This window comes from Tursiops truncatus, chromosome 7 (genome assembly GCF_011762595.2).
Source record: "Tursiops truncatus isolate mTurTru1 chromosome 7, mTurTru1.mat.Y, whole genome shotgun sequence".
In the NCBI taxonomy this organism is placed as follows: Eukaryota; Metazoa; Chordata; class Mammalia; order Artiodactyla; family Delphinidae; genus Tursiops; species Tursiops truncatus.
In genome coordinates, this window is record NC_047040.1 from 111938600 (window position 1) to 111965052 (window position 26453).

At 40.5% G+C, this 26453-nt stretch overlaps 1 protein-coding gene across 12 annotated transcripts in view; it reads right to left on the reverse strand.

The window, feature by feature from the left end:
• The window catches only part of HERC2 (HECT and RLD domain containing E3 ubiquitin protein ligase 2), a 230744-nt gene that overhangs the window by 163599 nt on the left and 40692 nt on the right, over nucleotides 1–26453 (reverse strand). For 8 of the 12 annotated variants that reach the window (XR_012333188.1, XM_019931797.3, XM_019931800.3 and 5 more), the window contains exons 5-17: nucleotides 26017–26236; nucleotides 23458–23558; nucleotides 22812–22968; nucleotides 22255–22365; nucleotides 21538–21709; nucleotides 19641–19814; nucleotides 17793–17981; nucleotides 17081–17232; nucleotides 14894–15051; nucleotides 14691–14804; nucleotides 12865–13116; nucleotides 8605–8798; nucleotides 3059–3259 (exon numbers count right to left, since the gene is read on the reverse strand). Coding sequence is in view for 11 of the 12 variants with exons in the window: in XM_019931797.3 (XP_019787356.2) it covers nucleotides 3059–3259; nucleotides 8605–8798; nucleotides 12865–13116; nucleotides 14691–14804; nucleotides 14894–15051; nucleotides 17081–17232; nucleotides 17793–17981; nucleotides 19641–19814; nucleotides 21538–21709; nucleotides 22255–22365; nucleotides 22812–22968; nucleotides 23458–23558; nucleotides 26017–26236 (2195 nt within the window). In the remaining variant the exon portion in view is untranslated. Of the gene's footprint in view, nucleotides 1–3058; nucleotides 3260–8604; nucleotides 8799–12864; nucleotides 13117–14690; nucleotides 14805–14893; nucleotides 15052–17080; nucleotides 17233–17792; nucleotides 17982–19640; nucleotides 19815–21537; nucleotides 21710–22254; nucleotides 22366–22811; nucleotides 22969–23457; nucleotides 23618–26016; nucleotides 26237–26453 lie in introns of those variants that run through there. The other 4 variants (XM_019931805.3, XM_073807856.1, XM_019931803.3 and 1 more) reach the window with 4 other exon arrangements.

The following is a 26453-nucleotide window of genomic DNA, read 5'->3' on the forward strand; positions in this document are numbered from 1 at the left end:
GGACATCTCCACAGCCAAGGGCAAAGGGACACTCCACAAACCCTCCCCTAAGGGTGGCCTCATAGTCAAAAAGGACAAGCCATACTAGGTCACCACAAAGAAGTGTCACAGACAGGGTAAGAGGCAAAACGCATGTCCCAACAGATTTTAGCAATTTAAAAAACTGGAATGAATCCATAAAATAAGTAAATGTTCTTAGAGATCAAGGAAGGAACAGAAGCCAGAAGATGAGAATATAATGAGCAAATGAAAGCCCTGGAAAACACCAAAAATATAAATTCTGAAAATGAAAAAAACAGCTACAGGAATAAACACCTCAAGGCAGAGGAGTGAAGAGCCTGGGCCCCAGGTTCCAGCCCTAAACCTTTGTGCACTGGGTACCCAACCTGGGCAACATTCCTGAACTTCGTGCCTCCCCAGCTGTTCAATACAGATGGAGGGTCCCACCTCCCAGATGGCTGGTAAGGGGATTTGATGATTCAATCAATATGTGTAAAGCAGTGCTCACATAAATTTTTTAAATAAACAGACAATTCAACAATATGGAACATTCAGCTAAATGATTCGTGAATTGAAAGAAGAGTGCTGAGTAAACCACCCAGAAAGCAGAACAGAAAGATTAAAAAGTGAGCATTAAAAAGGATAAACAGATTTTAAAATATCAAAGAAGTTGTGATACTTGGGAAAATAAAATGAGAAAGTTCAACATGCATTTAGTAGGACTTTTCCAAGGGGAAAGGTAGAAAAAAAGAAGAGAGCAATTCCAATGGTAAATAGTGAAGACTTTTCAAAACTTAACAAAGGTAGTAATCTCAGATTGAACAAGAATCATAATCTCAAATTATATATACAAGAATAAATCCTGACCTAGATATAATGTATTAAAATATAAAACAAAGACAAAAACCTAAAAGGCTACCAAAGAGAAAGACAAATTAGCTACAAAGAAACAACAATTGCACTAATATAAGATTTCTCAGGCTTTCCTGGTGGCACAGTGGTTGAGAGTCCACCTGCCGATGCAGGGGACACGGGTTCGTGCCCCAGTCCGGGAGGATCCCACATGCCGCAGAGCGGCTGGGCCCGTGAGCCATGGCCGCTGGGCCTGCGCGTCCACAGCCTGTGCTCCGCAGCGGGAGAGTCCACAACAGTGAGAGGCCCGCGTACCGCAAAAAAAAAAAAGAAGATTTCTTATTGGCAAAAATAAAGGTCAAAAGACGGCAGAACATCTTCAAAGTGCTTTCTTCAAAGTGCTTATAAAATTACATATAACCTAAAGAGCTAAGCCCCATTAAATTATCTTAAGAGGTGTTAAAGGGACCCAAGTTTTCAGAGGTTGTAACTCACAGACCTTAAGGAAGAAATTTACTGAAGGAGGTACCCAGGAGGGAGGTGATGTAAGTAACAATGACAAAACAAATTGGTTTTAAAAAAAAAAAAAAAAAGGACTATATGCCTGAGTATGTCCTCTTAAAAAATGATTATGATAATAATTGAAGGAAAGTTTAAAAATAATTACTACATTTCACCAATCCTAAGAGGTATTTTCTTTCACATCTTAACTCTAAAATCAGAATGTATCTTACACATTGCAATTTGGAGCGCTTTTCTTTTTAGCAGCACACACAAAAAAACAGTGTGCCTTGGAGTCAATGTAACAACAGACTATTGAACAATTCAAATACTGAAGATAGAAAGGGGAGTTTAGGTTTAATGCACCCTATAACCCCTATATTTTTCAGGAAGAGAAGTACTGATTAACTTAACACTGTGGAATTAACAAATATTTAATTTTTTTGTAACATGATTAATGTCCAGAAATCAAAATTTCAAAACTTAGGAACAATTAAAGGGATTTGAAAGGAAAAAACTTTTTTAGAAATTTGTTCAAAAGATAATAAAATGATGAACAAACTTACGCCAAGACTGAATTCAAATACATTAGTAATCACAATAATTGTAAAAGATTAAATCCACATAGTGAATAAAGACTCTCAAGTTGTATTCTTTTTAAGAACTGAGCTTTATGAGTCAATTTTTTAAAAGACACAACTAAAACAAAGACCTCGACAGACAGAACAAAGCAGTGGAAAAACAGATGGCATGAGGCAAATATGGACCAAATGAAATAGAGCCTAGAACATGTACAGGGTCTTTCTCCACAGCACCGACCAGAGCAGCAATGTCACTAGGAGACCATGGGAAGCAACAAAAAACTGGGCGGATCCATGACTAGGATACTACACCACAGATGCCCTGCTAAATGAGTTCCTACAGAAGACTTCTGGCGAAGGGAGATACTCTCCAAATTTCTGCTAATTCCATTTTGCAACTAAACATTACATTCAGTTCTGTGCTTTCTGGGAGCCAAGACAAAAAAGTGGCGGGAACAGAAGGGGTACATGATGGGTCACACAGCAACCCTCACATTATAAAGGGGGAAAATTACTTTGGTGAGAAAAACTGTTCTCTTAACATTAAGTCACAGGGTTTTATGACAAAGAAAAACACGACGATCAAAGATTTTAGCTACAGTTCTACTTGGAAAAAAAATTTTTGTAGCTTTTCTTCTTCTGACATTTAAACTTAACCTTCCCCCTGAGGAAGCGGAGGTACCCGTGGAGGACACAGAGCTTCCTGAATGGGGCTCCCCTCTCAGTCCAGAGGAGAGGCTGGCGACCACCTCCAGCTGATCTCCCAGTCACCTACCGTCTCACCCAGTCACCTACCGTCTCACCCAGTCACCTCTCCACACACAGCAACAGGAAATTCAAGACCGACTCCCTGATGAATGCCAACAAGCTGAATTTAGCAGTAATAACGCAGTCCATATATGCTCTTACCTGCATGCAGATACTGACTTCCAGGGTAAGCACAAAATAACTAGACTGAATTTTTTAAGCCTCATACACATTACACTCCATCATAATCTGACTTTAAAACACTTTAAAATTTTCATTAGCAGTTTATTCAACAGGCTAAACCCCATACCCTTTAATATGCATAAACATCATTACAAACGCATAAGACACTTACAAAATGAGGGAAAGGAAAATACCTGAAGTCGCAGAAGATTCAGTGTTGCCACAGCCATACACTCTTTCTCTTGGGGTGGGGGCCAGTCAGCAGTGCCATCCATCCCCTCACTCACTTGCCGTAGTAGGAGGTCTAACTGCTCAAAAGTCATTGAGCAGATGTCCACCACAAAAGGGACACGGAGGCCAATGGACCACTCAGAACAAGATGACCAAGCAAAACTCTATGGAAGAAACACAAGAACCTAAAATGAATCTACACATTCACCGATCAGCCTGTTCCACACGAGAGATTCACCATTATGAATGACGAAGGTGCCCTAAGTTACTACTCATTCATCCCTCTGATTGTCCCAAATGCACAAGCACCTTCAGTTATCTAACTCACATGCTAACAGTTTCCAATTTTCTCTCATTTCACTACCCCATCTCATTTGCCACAAATAAACAGGTAAAAAGTTTTTCAAAAATCTTTTCACTACCAAAATTAAGCAACTCAATAAGCTAAAATTAAACACTAAAAGCTATTCAACTAACCCCCAAAAAAGTCAGGAAACAATAAAGAAACAAAAAGGTGAGAGCAAACAAAAAACAAATAAACAATGGTAGACATTAAATTTAAATGGGTCTGAACATAAAAACAAACAGAGATCATCAGGATGTAGGAAAACAGAAACTAACTATATAGTATCTACAAGAAATCTACCTTAAATATAAAGATAAAATTGGCTTAGTAAAGGGATGGAAAGTGGCTTATTAATATCAGACAAAGTAGACTTCAGAGGAAGGAAATTACCAGGACTAAAGAGGGACATTATATAATGATAAAAGGCTCAATTCACAAAGAAGACAGAACAATAATGAATGTATATGCCCCTAACAACAGAACCATAAAACACATGAAAGTAAAATCTGAGAGAAATGAAAGAGTAACAGATAAATCCACAAATGTAGTTGAAGATATCAGAACTACCCTCCTAATAACAGACAGAACAAGCAGACAGAAAATTAGTAAGGATTTAAAAGAAATGAACAAAACCATCAATGAACGAGATAAAAATGACACTTATAAAAACACTTCACCCAAAGAGTTAAAATGCACAAAATTTTCAAGGATGCAAGGAACATTCACCATGATAAACCATATTTAAGACATAAAATAATTTTAACTATTTAAAAGAACTGAAATCATATAGAGTATGATCTCATAACATAATAAAATTAAGCTGAAAACCAAGAACAGAAACTAGAGATCAATAAGAATAAATCAGATGTATATAACTGGAAAAATCTCCAAGCACTTAGAAATTAAACAACAGGTTTCTACATTCCAATTAAAGTAGTAAAATACTGATTCTAAGTAGCCTGCAAAGAGTTATGTAGTATACAGTAATTCCTAGAGCAACCACAAAAATAAAAACCTATAAAAAGAAATAGTCAAATTCAAAATAAATAAAGGTAAATGAAATACTAAAATAAATGTTCATTTATCCCCCAAAAAAACAAAAGAAGCAAAATAGAGGAACAAATAATAGAAAACAGACAAAAGTCAAACAATAAAATGGAAGACCTTTATCTATACATGTCAATTACAGTAAATGTAAATGATCTAAATACACCAATTAAAAGACAGATTGACAACAATAAAAAAAATGCAACTATACATAGCATCCAAGAAGTTCACTATACAGATAATGAGACAGGTGGGTTAAAAGTTAAAGATATAAATTTAACAAAACATGGACAGGACTTGTATGCTGAAAACACTGATAAATGAAATCAAGAAGATGCAAATAAATGTTTAGACATAACATTTTAATAGATTCGAAGACTCAATGTAGCAAAGATGTCAATTCTCCACAAACTGATAACAGGTTGAACACAATCCCTACCAAAATCTAAGCAAGATATTTTTGCAAATGTAGACAAGATTATTCTAAATTTTAATGGAAAGGCAAAGGGACTAAAATATAGACTTCTTAAATTTTTTTCAAATACATGGAAAAGTTATAGTACTCAAACACTAATTAAATGAAAATAAAACTGGAGTACCTACACTAAAATCAGACAAGAGACTTCAGAGCAAGGAAAAGCAGGGATAAAGTGGGAACACTGAACAACAATTAAAGGGTCAATTCACCAAGACAACCGAACAATCCAAAATGCGTATGCATCAAACAAAAGAGTTTCAAAATACGTAAGACAAAAATTGATAAACCCATCCTAAAATTCATGTGGAATCTCAAGGTACCCCAAATAACAAAAGGAATATTGAAAAGGAATAACGAAGTTGGAAAAAAGACTCAATTCCCAATTCAAAACTCACTACAAAGCTACAGTAATCAAAACGGTGTGGGTCCGGCATAAAGACACACTTACAGACCAACGGAATAGAATAGAGTCCATAAATAAACCCTTGCCTATATGGTCAAATGATTTCGACAAGTGCCAAGACCATTCAATAGGGAAAGAACAATGTTTTCTATAAACGGTGCTGGGAAAACTGCAAAAGAATCTATTTGATCCTTATCTTACACCATATATGACAATAAAGTCAAAATGGATCAGAGACCTAAATATTAGACCTAAAACTATGAAGCTATTAGAAAAAAAGACTGGAAAACCTACATGACCATGGATTTCTCAGATATGTATGACACCAAAAGCACAGACAACAGAAGAAAAACTAAAACTTTTGTGCATAAAAGAACACTATCAACAGAATAAAAAGAAAACCACAGAATGGGGAAAAAACAGTTGTAAATCATATACCTGATAAGGGATTAATACCCACAATATAACAAGAACTGTTACAACTCAAAAAAAAAACATCTAATTCAAAAATGGGCAAAGAACTTGAATACATTTCTCCAAAAAAGACACACAAGCACATGAAAAGATACTCAACATCTTTCCCATTTGGGAAGTGCAAATCAAAACCACAATGTGATACCACTTCATACCCACTGGGATGGCCTTAAAAAAAACAAGAAAAAGGAAAATAACCAGTGTTGACAAGGATGTGGAAAAATTGAAACCCTTGTGTGTATCTGGTGGGAATGTAAAAATCATGCAGCTGTTGTGGAAAAACAGTAAGGCAGTTCCACAAAGATTTAAACAGAGTTATCATAATGATCCAGCAATTCCAATCCTAGATATATACTGAAAAAAACCGAAAGCAGGGACTCAAACAGATACTTCTACACTAATATTGATAGCTGTATTATTCACAATAGCCAAGAGATAAACAACCCATGTGTCCACTGAAGGAGGAATGGATGAACAAAATGTGGGAGTTACATATTTTTATTATTAAGCCTTAAAAAAAAAATTCTGATACATGCTACAACATGAATCAATGTTGAAAATATTATGCTAAGTGAAATAAGCCAGACACAAATGGTCAAATATTATGTGATTCCACTTATATGAGATACCTTGAATAGACAAATTCATAGAGACAGAAAGTAAATTTCAGGTCACCAGGGGCTAGGGGAGGAGAAATGGAGAGTTACTGTTTAATGGGTACAGAGTTTCTGTTTGAGATGATGAAAAGGTTCTGGAGATGGATAGGAGTGATGGTAACACAATGCTGTGAATACACTTAACGTCACTGTATGTTTTACCCTAATTTTTTTAATGATCAAAAGCATTAAAAAAAAAAAAATTGACAGAACCAAAAAGAGAAATGGACAAATCCACAATTATTCTTGGAGATACCAACACCACCCTCCCCAAAGGAAGACAGAACAAACAGACAGAAAATCAGCAAGGATCTAGAAAAACTGAATAATACCATCAATGAACTAGATCTAATTGACATTTATAGAACACTTCACCCAATAATGGCAAAATATATCAACAGCAAAATACTCTTTTTAAGCACACATGCAGAACATTCACTAAGAGAACACAGCCTGAGATATAAAACAAACCTCATTCTGAGATATAAAACAAACCTCAAATCTATAAGAATTGAAATCATATAGAGTTTATTCTCTAACCACAATGGAATTAAACTAGAAACCAGTAACAAAAAGATAACAGAATGATCTCCAAACACTTTGAAACTAAACAACACACTTAATCCATAGGTCAAAGAGCAATCCACAAAGGAAATCAGAAAATATTTTGAACTGAACAAAAATGAAAATAATCAAGATTTGTGGGTGCAATTAAAGCACTGCTTAGAGGAAAATTTATAGCATCAAGCACTTATCTATTACAAAAGAAGAAATGTCTAAAGTCAACACCCTAAGCTTCCTCTTGAAGAAACTAAGAAAACAGTAAAGTGATGCCAAGCAAGCTGAAGAATGAAAAAAGGGACAAGAGGAGAAACCAATGAAATTGAAAGCAAAAGAACAAGGGGAAAATTAATAAAACCAAAAGCTAGTTCTTTGAAGAGAGCAACAAAATGGATAAACATCTAGCAAAACTGGCAAAGAGAAAAGACTCAAATTACCCATATCAGGAATGAAAGAAGGGATATCACTGCAGACCCAAAGACTTCAAAAGGTCAATAAGAGAACACTAATAAGGAAAACTTTATACATAAAAACTGGGTAACTTAGATGAAATTGAACAATACCTTGAGTGCCACAAACCAGGAACACTCACCCAAGAGGAAACACTCTGAATAATTCTATATTAAAGAAATTGAATTTGTGGTTAAAAATTTTTTGAGAAAGAAATCCCCAGGCTCCTATGGATTCATAGAAAAGCATTTAAAGAAGAAATGACACTAATTCTACACAACTCATTCCAGAAAATAGAAGAGGATGGAACACTTGCCTACACTTTTTATGAGGCCAGTTTTATCCGGATAAAAAGTCAGACAAGAAAGCACTAAAAAAACCACAAACTAGTATCTCTGAAGAGTCCTGACAGAAAAATCCTCAACAATGTATTAAGCAAATCAAATCCCACAATATAAAAAAAGAATAATACACCATGACCAGGTGGGGATTATCTTAAAAATACAAGGTTTGGTCAATATTTGAAAATCAGTCAATGTATTCCACTATATAAGCAGACTAAAGAAGGAAAACGTGATCATATCATGTGAGAATAAAAAGCATCTGACAAAGTTTAACATCACTCAGGATTTTAAAAAAAGAAAAACTTGAGAAAAGTAGGAGTTAAAGGAAACGTCCTTAATTTAATAAGGCATCTACCAAAAACAAACAAACAAAAAAACATACAGCTAACATCACAGTTAATGGTGAAAAACTGAATGCCTTCCCCCTACAATCAGGAACAAGACAAGGATGCACCCCCTCCCTGCTCTTACTCAACATCATATTGGAAGTCCTGGCCAGTGCAATAAGGCAAGGAAAAGAAAGAAAAGGCATACGTATTGTAAAATAAAACTGTCTCTATGTCCAGACAACAGAACTGTTTCTGAAGAAAACCGCAAGGAATCACAGCGAAGCTCCTAGAACTAATAAATGAGTTTAGTACAACTACAGGATATAAGGACTAAACACACAAGTCAATGGTACTTCTACATACTAGCAATGAACACTGGGAAACCAAAATTCTACAAAATGCCAAGCCATCTACTCAGTACCTGGGCAGGTCCGCAGGCAATCCCAACTATGTGTTTGGTATCCAGTCCTGGCAGCGCAGCAGGTTCTGGCTTGGTCACACGCAAGGTGTCAAAGTGCTGGCACTGGTCATTGCTCCCCCAGCTGTGGACCTCACTGTCCTCAGTCAGGGCCAGGCAGTGGGTGGAGCCTGCAGCTACATCAATCACCTTCTTCCCTGGGAGGAAAGAGGGATGCAGATACAGGTTCACGCCTATGACTTCTGTTGCAATAAAGATATTTACTTTAGGCCACTCAGGTCAGAAGGCATTTAATGTCAACTTCTAAAGGATAATTCATTGCTTTAATATTATTCACAATTCATCTGCCTTGTGTACATTACTAAAACCCCTGTTGTGTTTTACTAGCTACAACTTATTAAGCCCTACAGCCTGCAAATAAAATAATTCTAGGGTATGAAAAGGATCTGTTCATTTTTCTCATCCATTCAGATTTTCATTCAGAAAAAGACAAGTGTACTTTTAATTAACTACTAGATCATATTCTCCTGTCCCAATGTATAACCAAGTGCACTCTTTTTAAAAAAGACTCTTGTGTTTTTAGAGCAGTTTTAGGCTCACAGTAAAACTGAGGAGAAGGCAGAGATTTCCCATATACTCCCTACCCCAACAGATGTTTAGCCTCCCATTATTAATTTTTTTACACATGGCTGTCCAGTTGTTCCAACATCATTTGTTGAAATGACGATCTTTGCTCCATTGTATTGCCTTTGCTCCTCTGGTCAAAGATCAGTTAAGTACATTTATGTGGATCTATTTCCGAGCTCTCTCTTCTGTTCCAATGATCTATTAGTTCATACTTTAGCCAATACCATACTGTCCTGATCACTGTAGCTTTACAGTTAAGTCTTGAAGTTGGGCAGTATCAGTCTTCCCACTCATTCTTCTCCTTTAATATTGTGTTGGTTATTCTGGGTCTTTCACCTCTCCACACAAACATTAGACTCAGTTTTTTGATATCCATAAAATAAATTGCTGGGATTTTGATTGGGATTGCATTGAATCTATTGATCAAGTTGGAAAGAACTGACATCTTGGCAATATTCAGTATTCCTATCAATGAACATAGAATATCTTTCCATTTATAAAGTTCTTTGATTTCATTCATCAGTTTTGTAGTTTTCCTCATATAGATCTCACACATATTTTGTTAGACTTATACCTATGTATTTCATTCTTTGGATGCTAATACAAATGGTATTGTGTATTTAATTTCAATTCCATTTTTTTGCTGCTTGTATATAAGAAAACAATTAACTTTGGCATATTAACCATCTTGCAACCATCTTGCAACCTTGTTAGTTCCAGGAGGGTTTTTGGGTCAATTCTTTCAAATTTTCCACATAAACAATCATGTCATTTGTGAACAAAGACAGTTTTATTTCTTCCTTCTCAATCTGTATAGCTTTTATTTCCTTTTCTTGTCTCACTGTATTAGCTAAAATTTCCAGTATAATTTTGAAAAGGAATGGTGAGACGGGACATCCTTTCCTTGTATCTGATCTTAGTGGAAAGGCTTTGAGTTTCTCACCATTAAGTATGACATTAGCTGTAGGATTTTTATAGATTGTCTTTATCAAGTTGAGGAAGTCTCCTTTATTCCTAGTTTACTGAAAGTTTTTTTTAATCATGAATGGGTGCTGGATTTTGTCAAAAGCTTTGTCTGCACCTATTGATATGATCATGTGATTTTTCTTCTTTCATCTGTCAATTTGATGGATTACATTAACTGATTTTTTTTAACATTGAACCAGCCTTTCATAGTGTCTGAGTGTGTGTGTGTCTGTGTGTGTCTGTGTGTGTCTGTGTGTGTCTGTGTGTGCATATGCATTTTCTTTATATGCCATCCATCAATGGACAATTTGGTTGTATCCATGTCTTAGCTATTGTGAATAATGCTGCAATGAACATGGGGATGCAGATAATTTTTCAAGTTAGTGTTTTTGATACCCAGAATTGGAATGTCTGGATCACATGGTATTTCTATTTTTATTTTTTGAGGACCCTCCATACTGTCTTCCAGAGTGGCTCCACCAATTTACAGTCCCACCAACAGTGCACAAAGGTTCCCTTTTCTCTACATCCTTGCCAACTCTTGTTATTTCTTGTCTTTTTGATAACAGACATTCGAAGAGGTATGAGGTGATATCTCACTGTTTTTAAATGTATTTCACTGATGATTAGTGATGCGGAACATCTTTTCATGTACCTGTTGGCCATCGTTATGTCTTCTTTGGAAAAAATGACTATTCAGATCCTCTGCCCATTTTTTAATCAGATCATTTGGGTTTTTTTGCTGTTGAGTTGTACGAGTTCTTTATATATTTTGGATATTAACTCCTTATCAAATATATGACCTACAAATATTTCCTCCCATTTCATATGTTGTCTTTTCATTTCTCTGATGGCTTCCTTTGCTGTACAAAAAGATTACTGATTTTAGATCTTTCTTCTTTTCTAATATATACATTCGATGTTATAAATTTCTGTCTAAGCTTTCACTGCATCCCACAAATCTTGAAAAGCTGTATTTCCATTTTCATTTAGTTCAAAATATTTTAAAATTTCTCTTGTGATTTCTTCTTTGACCTATGTGTTATTTGGAAGTATACTGTTTTATCTCTATGTATTTTGGGATTTTCCAGCTAATTTTCTGTTATTGATTTCTAGTCATTTCCTTTGTGGTCTGAGAGGAGACACTGTTTGACTTCTCTTCTTTTAAATTTGTTAAGGCGTGTTTTATGGCCCAGGCTGGGTCTATCTTGGTGAAAGTCAAAATACACTCTTCAGTGAGAAAGTTTTCTAAAACAAAATCTATTTCTCTCCAAAGTTAAATGATGTAAGTGTAAAATATATTTTTTCTATTTAAATAGTGTTAGCAAAGTACTGTATTTTTGCTTATTAGTAAATCTAACATGACCAACACAAGGGGTGTTTTCAGACATGTCAACATAAAAAATAATTCAGCTGAAAGAACTCTACTACAGTAAGAGAAACAATTCTATCCAAAGAGCCTATTTTAAGAACTACCAAATGACTGTATGTATCAACAGTCACTTAAATACTCTCACAGTACACTAACTCTGTATCTTATTAATGTTGCTGAGGAAGTTGATTTCCTCCACTAAATGAAAGGAATATAAACAAGAAGGCAAATAAAATTCAAATACATCTCCATAATAAACAACCAATTGTATTACTCTGTAACTTATCTCAGATGCTTAGAAAATAATAAACACCAGAGGAGCACACAAAACTTCTAATCACCAAAGTGTTAACATGCTTTAAAATAAAAATGCTGGGGAAAGGAACCCGCAAGTCCCAATTAAAAGGCTCACTTCCAAACTCCCCTGACAAAAAAGCAAAAACATAAAGGAGAATCCGGCGCAGCAATCCAACAAACTTCATCCCTTGTGTCAAATGCAGCCCAAGGCCCGTTTCTGTGAATAAAGGTGTATCGGAACACAGGCGCATTTGTTTTCATATTGTCTATGGCTGCTTTGGGGCTACAACAGCAGGACTGAGTAGTTAGGAGAGACAGCACAAGGCCCTCAAACCTAAAATTACACATAGAATCTGGTCCATTAAAAAATAGCCTGCCCACCCCCTGTAGTGTAGAGATAAAGCACTACAGGCCCCACCTGGTACACTTATCACCAACCTCTCCCATACTTTACAAGGCACCTGTAAAGCACACCTACACGCCTTGGCTCCCATTCCTCCCAGCTGCTGAGAATGCATGCTGGACACCCTTGAAACCAAACAAGAAGATTCATCCATCAAGGATAAGTTCAAACAAGACCACTCCAGGCTGACCCAACCTGATCTCCCTTTGTGCTCCCATAACACCACGCATATCCATAGCAAGCAGACGACCTCACCAAACGGAAGTTAATCTCACTGAGGCCAGCTGAATGAGTAATGAATGGGTACTTGCCACAAAAAAGAACTCTCCAATAAAAAAAAACAAACAAAAAAAAGAACTCTCCAACACCGGTAAGATTTAAAAGTTTCAAATTAAATTTGATGAAAATAATTCTAGGTCACTTTTTAATACAGACAAACCACTTTCCACTTATTATCTATACCTATCAAAATGTGGATAAAAGCTTCTAATGATGAGTCATTCACAGATGTCAGATAAAGAAAAATACCTGCAAACTTTAAAAGATTACTAAAGACAACTGCCTCAGATGGTTTTAAAAGTTTACATTTTGCACTCACCTTGCAATCCTTCCAAGAGTTTGGGATAACGAACATGTTCCTCTGTTCCATGCCCAAGTCTCTGGTTGTCACCTTTCCCCCATGAATAAACCTGGCCGTCTTTTGTCAAGGCAACAGAAAACTGACTTCCACATCGGACTTTGACAACATCCAAGTCTTGAAGCTTCTCAATCAGCTTTGGTGTTTTGCAGCCGTCACTACCACCTCTGCCCAATTTCCCATAGTCACCATCTCCCCAAGACCACACCTGACCTAAAAAATACAAGTTATTTGAGTAAAAATAACTGTACATCTAAAGAAAACTTCTAAATGTCTGCAAATAATCAATATACCCAATAACACACAAAAATCTAGACCACTAATGTATATAGCTGACACTACACAGGTGGTTACTGACCAAATGAAATCTAGTTTCTATTCAGGTTGATAGAGAAGCAATTAAGAAATGGAAAGCTGAGTTTTCTTCTTGTTTTAACTGAATGAATAATAAAATCCTAACCCTTGCTAGTTTGGGCTCAATGATACTGCTTCCACTAATTACTAAACACAGAGCGAAAGCTCCACTGCTTCCATAAAACACAGCAACTGGGCCCATGGCCCACTGCACACCACTCTTGTTGTGTTGACCACAAGCCAAACGTACGATTGTATTTATTCCCAGTAACAGTTGTTAGCGTAATTTAATTAAATATTACATAAGGGGATAAAATTAAGTTGCTCTCTGTGGGAGAGCAAGGCTGAGAGGCTCCCAGCTAATCCTGACAGACCCCACGATTCGAAGGACAAACCCCCACAATACTGAAAGACAAATACAGTTTAAAAAATCAACATCAAGGGCTTCCCTGGTGGCACAATGCAGGGGACACGGGGTTTGATCCCTGGTCCGGGAAGATCCCACATGCCACGGAGCAACTAAGCCCGTGTACCACAACTACTGAGCCTGCGCTCTAGAGCCCGCGAGCCATAACTACTGAGCCCGTGTGCCTAGAGCCTGTGCTCCGCAACAAGAGAAGCCACCACAATGAGAAGCCCCCATGGCGCAACTAGAGAGAGCCTGCGCGCAGCAACAAAGACCCAACGCGGCCAAAAATAAATATAAATAAAATAAATTTATAAAAAAAGAAATCAACATCGGGAATTCCTGGCAGTCCAGTGGTTAGGACTCCACCCTCTCACTGCTGAGGGCCCGGGTTCAATCCCTGGTGGGGGAACTAAAATTCCACAAGCCGTGCAGTGCTGGGTGGGGGGGCAGGGGGAGGAATCAACATCAAACTTGATAAATGTATCCTCAAAAAGTGTCAAATGAGTACAATCGCAGTAATGAACACAAATATAAAACTGAAATTAAAAACAAGTATCATACTGTGAATACACAAAGACTAAGCAGGATTTACCACAGGGAATCAAGGGTGGCTGAACATTAGGAAATATAATCACAATAATCAGAAACGACTTAAAACGTCAATTATTCCATTTATTTTCATTTCTCTGTTAAAAAGTAAAATGCCCAACCAGGAAGGATGGTAGCTCTCTGGCCCTGGGTAACAGAAGTTACAAGTCCCATAACTTCTCTACCTCTCCTGAAGACACTGAGGTGCACACTTAAAGACTCCAGGGACTTCCCTGGCGGTCCAGTGGTTAGGACTCTGAGCTTCAACTGCAGGAGACCCAGGTTCAACCCCTAGTCAGGGAACTATGATCCCACAAGGCGTGTGGCACAGCCCAAAAAAAAAAAAAAGAAAAGAAAGACTCCAAAGCTCATTCCCTCTAGGAGAGCGGCCCTCCTCATCCTGAGAGCCTGTCCAGGGCAGCAGTGCCCCACATACCATTCTCCGTCACAGCCAGCGTTTGAGCATCACCACTCCCACATGCCACGTCAATGACCTTCAGCCCTTTGAGCCCAGCTACCAGCATCGGAATGGCCTCGTCTTCACTGGAGCCTTCAAAAAGATAGGACCACTGTTACTGCAAGTCCCTCAGAAGAGGCAGCTTCATGCTGCATGCTCCAGCTGACTCAGAGCAGACATACCGTGGCCCAGTCGCCCATAGTTCCCCCGGCCCCAGGTGTACAGCTCGCCCTCGGCAGTGATGGCCGCGCTGTATGTGCTCCCACACGCAATGTGCACCACATGCTTCCCGGCCTGCTTTCCTGAGAAGGCAGAGATCACCTTAGGCTCCTCAAGAGGCCTGTGGAGAGAAGAGGAACAAACGTGAATGGCCTTCTGAGACCTTCCTATTAGTGACACTACCGGGAATAAACTATCAGAGCGTCAAAAGACACTTTCACCTTTCAGGTGCCTTATGAAATAATTAAGAAATACAGAATTCAAACACATACCACCTCCATGATTCTTTGTTAAGTGGGCACCTAATGCCAAGCATGGCATCCAGCAGACTATCACAACAGTGTCTGTTAAAGACAAAGGTTATCAAGTCCATGGTAGCTGTGGTCACAGTGGTCTGAACGGTGGCCTATCCACAGACAGCACTCAGCAACAGGGAAAGATGAAGCTCACTGACAGAGCCAGAAACAGAATACTACCAAGTGGCAGAGGGCAGGTCAGTGGCCACCAGGAGCTGGAAGTGGGGAGCAGGGGTTGGCTGCAAAAGGGTCCAAAGAAAGGGGGAGGGGGATAGGAGTGGGTAATGGAACTGCTCCGTGCCTCATTTATGGTGGCTCCCAGCTGCAGGCATTTGTGAAGCTCAACAGACTGTGTAAGGGAAGCTGATGAATTTGTAAATCTCCTTACACATGGTTGAAATTTATACGTATTTGTTAAACAAATGAGAAGAAATGATGCAGCAAGGTTTACTAATCGCACTGCAATCTATATTTTACAAATGAAAAGTCAGAAACAGCAAGGATGAACTGGGCAGAAGAGTCTCCTTAGTTGATTCTTCACCTTCAAAATTAGCAAAATGCCCGATGCTTATAATCTAAAATATGTCTGATGTGATTGGTAACACCCACTCTAGCCTCTCCAAAGACATAGTTTGCTCACTTTGTGACCCACTTTTCTGCAAAATAAACAAACACAGAGGCAGGGGCACACATGGGAAGGGGGACAATGACTCTACTCTGGTACCACTTCCCCCTTCTTCCATTCAGCTCAAGTCTCAACACCCCCACCACACACACCAAAGTTCCTCTGCAACTCCTGCCCTTCGTACTGGTCTCCTTTCCTTCCCTCAACTCCTCGAGTAATGGACAAGTTAGTCAACCTAGCACTTAACTTCAACTGAGTATTATTTTATTACAACATATTTTATGCATACTAATTATATATAACATAAAAAAAGTAAAAAGACTAATGCCTCCATCCTGTAGCTCAACCCTTTCAAATCCTGTGTGCTCCATGCTAATCCTGCCCCCCTGCTAACCTGAGAGTAACAATTCTAAGTTCTGTACTTATCACTCCTTTTTTTCACTATCATTTTACCACATTTGTCTGAGTCCCCTACAACACTGTCCAGTCTGGAATATCAAGTCTGCTGAATGCTAACACCCAGTATGCATGACTCTTTCTTCACGGTTTGGGATCCTTCCTGGTGGATGTCCACCTCCACCCCAGTAAGAACGGGGCAGTCTCCTCTCGACTGCTGCTGCCCACTCCCTACTCACGGCTCTGACCACTTTGAAATGGGGCTGCATCTTCAATTTCAGCCTAAGGCTCCACTCACAACGGCAACATACAAAAGGGCTCCTCTGATTCTGAGGCAGCCATCAGAACTCTTTCTTTTCACAAGCCTGCATTGAGAACAACCATTCTGTTTTATTTCTTGGTCTCTTACGATAATCGAAAGCTTCCGCAAAATAAGGTATTAGGAAACTCTTGATTTTATTAGCTGGGAAAACGACAGTATGGCTCAAGGAAATGAGGACCTCATCTGACAGAGATGTGTGGAGACTGTAAATGAAGGAAGAGCGTGGGATTTGGTTTAGGAAACCCCACGGTGAGGGTGCGGCGTGGGCAGCTAACAACAGGAGTAGCAAAAGCTGGGGGAGAGGAACACGAAGGCCAGCTGCCATCACTCCCTGTGCTGGGGGCACGGCTGCCCAGGGCCACCAGAGCGCTGATCCCCCTCGGCAGCCCTCTCCGTCCTAGCCCTACATGTCTGAGCAGCTGCAAAACACCTCACCACACTTTTCTTTTCCACCCTATTTTGGTTACAGCAGCACAAGAGTGTGTCAGTTACAGAAATAGGCTGTACATACACTGTGTCCCCGTGGCCTAGACGTCCACCATCCCCACAGCCCCAGGAATACACCTCTCCGGTGGCTGCCAAGGCCAGGTAGTGGTGACCGTCCGAATGGGCAGCAATTTTTACAATGTTTCTGGAGGCAAGACCCTGGACCAGCTGTGGAGCCTAAAAAGGTAAAAATAGGAAGAAAATTGGTAAGCAGTCCAAGGATAAAGAAAACAGCATGACTCGCCTCAACCCTGTACCTTATGTTGACAAACTCCTCTCAAACTGAAAGAACATGAGCCTCTGGTGGTTGCCAGGCCACCTGTCCAGTCACCCTGCCCAGCACCAACAGAAGAGCACCAGGCGGGCGGCCTCCACGTGCTCAGAGGTGAAGAGCTCCTTCCTTTAACAGGAACGTGCCCAATCTGCCACCAACCCCACGACTGCCTCATTTGTTACTACCTTCCTGGCCTCCAAAGTGAAATGACATTACAGTTTACAAATGGGAATAACAGCTGGCAATAAATGGCGCTGTAAGGAGTTCCTGAGCTTAAAAACTGAAGAAATTCTGCCCCCAAAATCTTGACAATAATGATCACGATTAAAATTTTTAAACACAACTAATAATATACAATGAGCAGGTGCTTATAAATCTTCAGAAGTCAACCGACAGAAAGAAAGACAAGATCCACAGCACCCACAGCAAAGGGGCCCCTCCACCAACCCGCCCCAGCACCTACCAGCGTGTCACTGTTGTAGGCCTGCGTGTACACACGGCCATTCCTCGACAAGATCAAGAAGCGCTTCTCTGCACAGGCGATCTGTGTGACCCCCAGGTTGGCAAGGCCTTCACACTGAATTGGACCGATCACATTGGCATAGTATTTCCATCCTATTAACCCCCATCCTATGACCTCTTGCAATGATCCCTGTCAGACAACAACGTAAGGAAACATTTTCTTTATATCAGCAAGAAAATTCTTTCTTAGACAAAAGAAAGAATAATTCATGCAAGGAGTAACAATGAGATACAGTAAGATAAAAATAAAGGAAGTAAAGAAAGAAGCTGATTCACAACATCAAAATAGAATACCCCATATGGCCTCAGTTAGCAGGTAAGATGAAGTAACTGAACAGATTTCTTTTCCACAGCATTTCATTTTAACAGAGCCCATTAAAAAGTAGTACAAGTAGACCTGAAACATATTTTAAAATGCTCAAACCATATCAGGTTACCACTTCGCCGTTACAGGCAGGGACCCGAAGGCCTAAGCACAAGCCTAGGAGACAAGTGTCCCTGGCTGTTGGTGGGAGTGAGAGGAATGAAGCCACGTGAGAGCAATTCGGGGATAATCAGCTCACGTGTCCACCACATCGGGTACATCACCACTGCAGACGCGTGCACACACATAGAGGAACAAAGGTAGAGGGTAGCCATCGCAGCATTACCTGAGTAGCAAGCTTCTGGCAACACAAGTGTCCACCAATAGGAGACATTTTAAAAAATCATGATACGTCCACATGTGGAACACTAAGTTTCTTTTAAAAATAAAGAGAGACGCTCTGCTTACTTATACAGAGAGCTCTTCAGTAGTCGGCTTAGTGAAAAAACAAGCTACAGAAGTGATATAATACAATACTGCTGAGAGAACTGAAAGGATGCATAAGGGACCAGAAGCATGAGAGGCAAAGGTGGGGAAAGAGGGCGAGGAGGCAGTGGGAGAGGAAGTGACAGGGTGTCTCTGCATTTAGTTTTCATTGTTGAGCCATAGGAATGTATTACTTATCTGGAAAACATAAATACCTGCAAAATAAAATAAATACTCCTCGTATTAAACATTAAAAGTTAGAAGGAATTCCCTGGCGGTCCAGTGGATAGGACTCTGCGCTCTCGTTGCCGGGGACCAGCTTCAATCCCTGGTCAGGGAACTAAGATCCCACAAGCCACATGGCTCAGCCAAAGGAAAAAAGCATTAAAAATTAGAAAAATGTGCAGTTTGCTGTACGGCAGAAACTAACACAACATTGTAAATCAACTAGAGTCCAATAAACATTAATTTAATAAATAAATAAAAGTACTTATGCTGCCAAAACAAAGAAAACCGTTAGAAGAATCTGGATTCAAAACCAGGATTCTTCTGCGTGACCTTGGCAAGGTTCGGTACCACTCCAAACGGCAGCCTTCTCATCGACACAATGGGGCAGCACAGTGATGGTCGGGTGCGTCTGTGTGAGGTCCTCCGTGGGCCTGCACCAGCAGGCCCCCACACACCCAGCTTAGTGTCAGACACGTTGCTACCTTTCTCCTGAGGAAGACAGCGTGGCGTGTGGCTGTGGGAAGGCAGGAGAGCGCTCCAGGGACGTGCCCCTGAATCTGGAACCTGGGACACGGGGTGGGTCCTGAACCGCTGTGTGCCTCGACCTGCTCATCGCCCACTGTGACCGCTAACGACGCCTTAAAGCGTATACATGTTTAAAAGCTGAAAGCCAAATCCACCCCAACAGCAGAGAAAGTGAGTCTCCACACAGGTACAGAATGAGAACCTAGGAACATACACACAGAGAATAAACAATGCTCTCGCACTGACCTTATGAGAGGTCGGAGAGCTACAGAGAGGTGGCATACAGGGGGCGGCCAGGCGGTCCAGGTGGGCCATGACAACAACCGCAGTCTGTCGTAAGTCTATGGCAAGCTCGCTGTCTCGCGGAAGAGTGAGGTACCTCAGGAAGCTCTCATTGGGGCTCAGAGGGCCAGACAGAAGCTAGAGAAGAAAAGTAAAGAAACATCTTCAGAAACGGTAGGAAAAATTAAAGTAACACAGTTAGCCTTTAACCACTCTTTATATTTTGGTATTCACAGTGAGACATTATCTGTAAACCTGCCCCTTTCTGGCTATCAAGTAAGAAGTGCTGCTGACGCATTGAGATCTATACACGCACCGCACACAGTGGTGCCCACACATCCGCACATCCGTCACCTGTGTGCCAACTCCACACAGGTAAATGACACAGCCCGACCGTCCTCAGGTTCACTACCCCAAGGACCCTCGAAAGAACTCAGAGCAATCTTCCTGGGAACAAAGCACTGTACCTCAACCTGGCTTTGAAAACTGAAAACAAAAACCACTTACTTTAATCTAAATGCTGCCCACTCATCAGAAAACCTAATTTTATTTGCACATTAAGTAATAATTCTAATTCTTCTGAAGCCAGAATAGCTTTCTTATCACTAAAGACTGCAAAGTGAAAGAATAATTAGGCTGAAACTTCATAACGGAATAGCTAAGTCTTTCCAGAAAAGACCTGCAAGATCAAACTTGTACCTCTAAAAAGCCACAGCCCCAGGGGTGTGGAGCTGGGCGGGCCCTGCCCTGCCACCAGCCTCAGCTTCCTGGGACTAAACACAGGGATGACTTACGTGACATTCTCTGCGTGGTGCCCCACATTCAGGAAGGGCCAACAAAGTGAGTCGCTATTTCCAACGCTCTTTTTCTAATATTTTTCTGAAAGTGTGCATTTCAGACTTGGCTCCACGCTGCCAACGCAGCTGTTGCTGGCTAATGGAGGTGCCGTCCATAAACAGCACGTGGAGGAGGACAGAGCGGGAAGAGAAGATTTGCCTGGGCCCTGGAAGGGTCAACACCAACCCACAGTAACTGCCCTCCACGCAGACAGAGTGAGGTATCGTGGCAGAACAGCTCCTCTGAACCAGACGCGCGCTCCCTCCCACGCCAGCCGAGCCTCGCTCCTGCACTGTGGCCCCATGTCATCACCGCAGGCACCGTAAGAACGCACTCTTTCTGAATACCATCAGGATTTTTACCCATCTTCATGCCACTACTAACTCAATTAGCCCCATCACAGCCAAACCACAACACGACTGGCTGCCGGGAACACAAAAGCGCTAAACGCACAAAAGGCTCAGGGGCTCCAGCGTAGCAGAAAGAAAACTGCATGGCCAGCAAGGCAGCAGATGGATCTCTGTAAAAGCACAAGCTGATATTTGTTAAGAAACATGGTCCTAATACACACAATCCAAAATGAACACAAAGGGCCAGGGTCTACAAAACACAGCTGGCTCTGGTCACTCCTTAGTTGCTGCAAAGAATCCGAATGTGATCATGCGATGTTCTGCTGTATCAACTGTGACCTACACAATGACCTGCCATAGCCAATCCCACACCTGACTCACTGTTTGCTTCGTTTTTTTTCTTTATTTTTGGTCATACCACGCAGCTTGCAGGATCTTAATTCCCCGACCAGGGATTGAACCCGTGCCCCCTGCAGTGGAAGTACGGAGTCTTAACCACTGGACCACCAGGGAAGTCTCTGATTCACTGTTTTAATGGCCAAAACCACTCTCCCCCCAGAAGCAACTACCACCACAGATAATGTGCTCTGGTCTTGTTTATAAAAGGCTAACTCCTTTAGGATAAGTGAAATGAAGAGAGCTACTTAAGTGCAAAGTCTCGTGACGATACCTACATGAGTGTCACCTTCTGTATGGGGGGCATCTTTACTGCACATGATGCTCTGGAATCTTTGCAGCAAAGGAAGAAGGGGGGCGCTGGTACCCTGGGCAGACCGCTCATTGTCAGTTTCCTGTGTCCCACTGTCCCACAATTGAAGCAGCAACAGGATAGCAGATAACATTTGGCTGGAAGAGAAATTATCTTTATTCTCTAGTAAAAACTTTAACATTTTTTGCCATGGTCTGTAAAAAATAAAAGCAGACAGCTAAATAAAACTGAAGAAATACTTTAGATTTGAAAGGAAACTAAAACAAGGCCCTGAAAACAATTCTTGGCAGTAAAATCCCTAAATCAATGCCAAGATTTTAGCACAAGACATCTACCTTCTGTGGATGAGAAACATAAAACCAGTTAAGAAGCTCAAATAGCACTTTCTACAGGGAATTTCTAGGACCTTAAATTAATGGAATAAAAATAACTATTTGAAGAAAATTAAGAGAGAGAGGGAAAAGAAATAACAGTTCCTAAACTACTAGAAAGTTGAACACAAAAAAGGAAGTGAAGAAAACTTAAGTGTACCCAGGTCTGAAAATGGAGGGTCTGGGACATGGTTCTTTGATCACAGACCACCACACATTTCCTACAGTCACAAATAGTTCAATGAAATGCAACAGCTGCTCAGATACAGAGGCATCTCCCTACAGCACTCCCAGCCTATAGCACCCCTCACCTCAGCGTGCCTCTCTGCACAGCCAGCTCCAACAGGATGGCCAGGGCCAGGTGCTGGTCCTGCAGGGGGATACTTCCTGGCCCTTTGGTACCAGGCGTTCCATGAACATCCCTGAAATGACAGCAGAGGATGCAGGGACAAAGTAACAACAGACCTTAAAGACAGCATACTTAAAACAAGCATGTTGTTAATGTTAAATTAAGTACCTTCCCTTTCCCATGGAGAAATATATTTTTAATATTTAGAATCAGGTTTCTGAGACTTGCTTACTCAATTTTAATCAGAGATTCTAAAGCATACAATTAACCTGTAAAGATAAGTTTTTATTAAAAGTATTAATTCAGATACTATACGATGATTACATTAGAAGACATATTCCAAGTTGCTATAGCATAAAACTACTTGTATCATTATTCAAATCATGAGCCTGAGGGTACGCTGGAAACACTCCAGAAACCAACCTACTAAATTTCTTAGCTCTAAAGAGAAGAAGGTGAGACGAGACTGCAAAGCATGCTGGAACCGTTCACACAGTAAATGTGAGAGGAAGAACTCACCCGGTCACGACGGACCTGAGGAAGCGGGTTGCTCTTTCTACCACCTCCAGCCACACAGAGGACACTGTGCTCTCATCAAAGAGCGAGGCCTCAGGCAGGGCTCTCAGGGCGTCCAGGGATTCCTGCAACAGCTCGCTGCAGAGGTCCGCGTCCTCCCCTGGGCACACACAAGGCAGATGACGCCACCCGTACCCGGGCAGCACACAGACAGAGTTCTCCCCACTCTCCCAGGCAGGTCTCCTACCCCCAGAGTGAGAGGATGCCACTGGCAGGTTTTCAATCTCTCACTTTCCTCTAAATGAGATACCGCAAGAACTCAGAGACTAACACTGAACAGTTGCTCCAACGTCAATTCTTTATTTTATGACTCTCACGTGAGCAATTCTAATTTCTGGTTCTCCTAGAAAATAAATCAGTACAGAGGCACTGCGGTGGTTCACCTGGGATGTATGTGCATACGCACCTTTTTTCTTAGAAGCACAGGCCTGCAAAGTCAAACAGACTGTGAAGCCTCTCATTTTACAAACAAGGAAAATGAGGCCTCGAGAGCACATGGGATCAACCCAGGGGCACGTGGTGGCAGAAGTGAGGAAAGAACCCACATCCCCTGATGTGGCAGAAAACAGAACACGCGGGGCACACGTACCTGACCGCCAGGCCCTGCGCAAGAACGCAAAGGCAAAGGAGAGAGCTGCTCGGGATCCAACTCTCGCAAGGCCTTCCACCCCTTTGCCTGTGGGCCGGGAACTGCGGACAACATACATGGGGGGGTGTGGGAATTGGTCAGTCAGAGGCATGTGCAAATTCTAAAATAAAATAAGTAATACGAAAGGATTTGTTCCAAAATGTGATCAATGGGTTTCTTTAGATAGCAGGATCACAAATGACTTTTAGTTTCATGCTTTAAAGACTTTTATCAAATGTCCTTTGTAAAGGAAAAGTTTTCTCTTTGAGGGGAAAAAAAAAGACAGTTAAAAAGAATTTTAAATGACTTGCTAAAACACTCATGAAATAATCTCAGGGAACTAATATTATTAGTTGGGGGAAGATAGATGATAAACGAAATAAACAGATAAACATAAAAGGGGGATTCAATTTACAAAGTAAAGAAAAGGCAGGTGAGGGGTAAGGAGCACACAGAAAACAAGGCAGCAAGTGCCGACGCTCAGCCCCAGGCCTGGGCATCCGCTCTGGCCCTCCCCCTGCCTAGGGCTATGTGGCTGCTAGGTCTGCAGGCCCCGTCATGTGCTCTTCTCCTTCACCCACACTCCCACCTACCTCAGCAGGTAACCCCGCCTGAATTTACTGCTTTTCATTCTCACGTGTTTTTTAAGCATTTTTCTACTTATACATGTTAATTTAACAAGACATGGTTTCATTTTGCACGTACTAAGAAGTTATACAAACCATAAAAATCATCCTTTTAAAAAAAACCTAGAATATAAAAATGTGTGTACAATATAAACTCAATCATACGTAGCAAGAAATTTTATTTTCAACTTTATACTGTTATGTATTTCTACTATATACTTCACTCTCCAAATTTACTCTAATTTGCTTTCATAATTAGGGAGAAATGTTATTTAAAATGGGCAATCATACAGAATGATCTCCCCAAGATACAATATCAAGTCAAATTAGCAGTGAGGAACGTGGGGACCCACAGAGGCAGCTGGTACGCGCACGTCTATGAATCCTGAACAGTGCAGGATACGTGCTTGGGGAGCTCTACGAGGAAACAACCCTCTAGGAAAGCTGTACCAGGAGAGGCATGAAGCTGGGGTTCCCCTCAGCCAATCGCGACCTCATCCACGGAGAAAGAGCCGAACAGTCCTAAATCTGCACCGTGTAAAAACTGCTAAATCTTCAACAAGTGGCTCTCCATTTTACAGCTATGTAAGAAAACAGAAACAGAAATAGCTTGGACCCACCCCCATCTACGCCAATCAACCATCCAACCCACAGCCAGTTCTACGAAAAAGGTAAAACCCACTACTATCCAAATAAGTCGAGAAATTAGGGAAAGATATCTACTAAAATTTAGGAGATAACACTACACATCTAACAGAATGGCTAAAATAAGTAAGTGACACCACCACCAAATGCTGACGAGGATATGGAGAAATGGAACCACTCATACATGGCGGATGAGAATGTGAAATGGTACAGCTATTCCGGAATCAGTACGAAAATGTCTTACAAACCTAAACGTAAGACCCAGCAATTGCACCCTAGGCATTTATTCCAGAGAAATGAAACTTAAGTTCACACAAAAACCTGTACACAAATATTCACAGCAGCTTTATTCAAAATACTCAAAAATGCTAAACAACTGAGATATCCTTCAAAGGTTGAGTGGTTAAACACAATGTGGTACATCCATACGTGGAATCCTGCTCAACAATGATGACACATTCACCTACTTGGAAGAATCTCAAAGGAATAATGCTGAGTGAAAAAGCCAACCTCAAAAGGTTACATAATAAACATGGAGAACAGGTTAATGGTTGCAGCTATAAAAAAGGGTCCTTGTCCTGTACCCTGTGGCAGTACTGACAGAAATCTACACCTGCGATAAAATCTCATGCATACACACATACACAGAGGATTGAAAGCATGTAAAATGGGAAATCTGAGTAAGACGGGTACAATGTATCAAAGTCGATATCCTAGTTGTGATTTTTGTACTACAGTTTTGCAAGTGAAAAACTAGGGCAACTGGCTGAAGGGTACAAGGAATCTCTCTATTATTTCTTACAACTGCATGTGAATCCATAAAAGCATCTCTTGTAAGAAAAGAATAAGTAAATCACATTAAGAAGAAAAAAAAATGAAGCATCTAAACTAGTTAAGCACTACTACAATGTGATAATTCCCTACCCGGTACCAAAACAAAAAGAATATAATGTTCAGATCCCATTTTCAAATCTAGACATGCCGATCTAAACTTTTGACTGGCTTCTACAGTTACTGACAGAACAGGGTCTTTAAACAATGGTACAGGTTACAGCATAGCCTGTTACTTTATGAGCAAATTGGGAAAGCCATTCTGCAGATTATATGAAACATACAAAAAGGGAAAGAAAGAATAAAATTTCAGAAAACAAAAACAGACTATATTGAAAGACTTAATTAAACTTTCTTAAACAAAACAGCATGAGTTTTATATTTAGGTGGTATCAGGATACTTTCTTAATTATATTACCTTTTTTTGTCCACAGGAGGCAAAGAAACACTGCTGCTTTTCCACTTAACTTTGACATTCTCCTGAAAAACAGTTCTATTCAAGGCAATGAAGTATCGTTCCAAAACGACGAGTCTCTGCTTGAGCCTCAGGGCTGAAAGGGTGGTGGTGGCTGACTGGATGGCCAGAGCTTGTTGCTCTCTAACCAACACAGAAAGACACTCCTTCAGTTCATTCACCTCTAGAAAACAAGATAAAACATCCAACCTCTGAATATCATGGGCACAGTTTGTTGTAACATTATAAAATGGGTAACAATAATAGGTAATAGCTGAGTGCTTAATATGTGCCACAAACGGTTTTAAGCAGTTTACACACATTAGGTAATCCTCACAGGCACCATTAAGAGGTAGTACTGTGCATGCATTCTATGGAGGAGGAAACTGAGGCACAGAGTG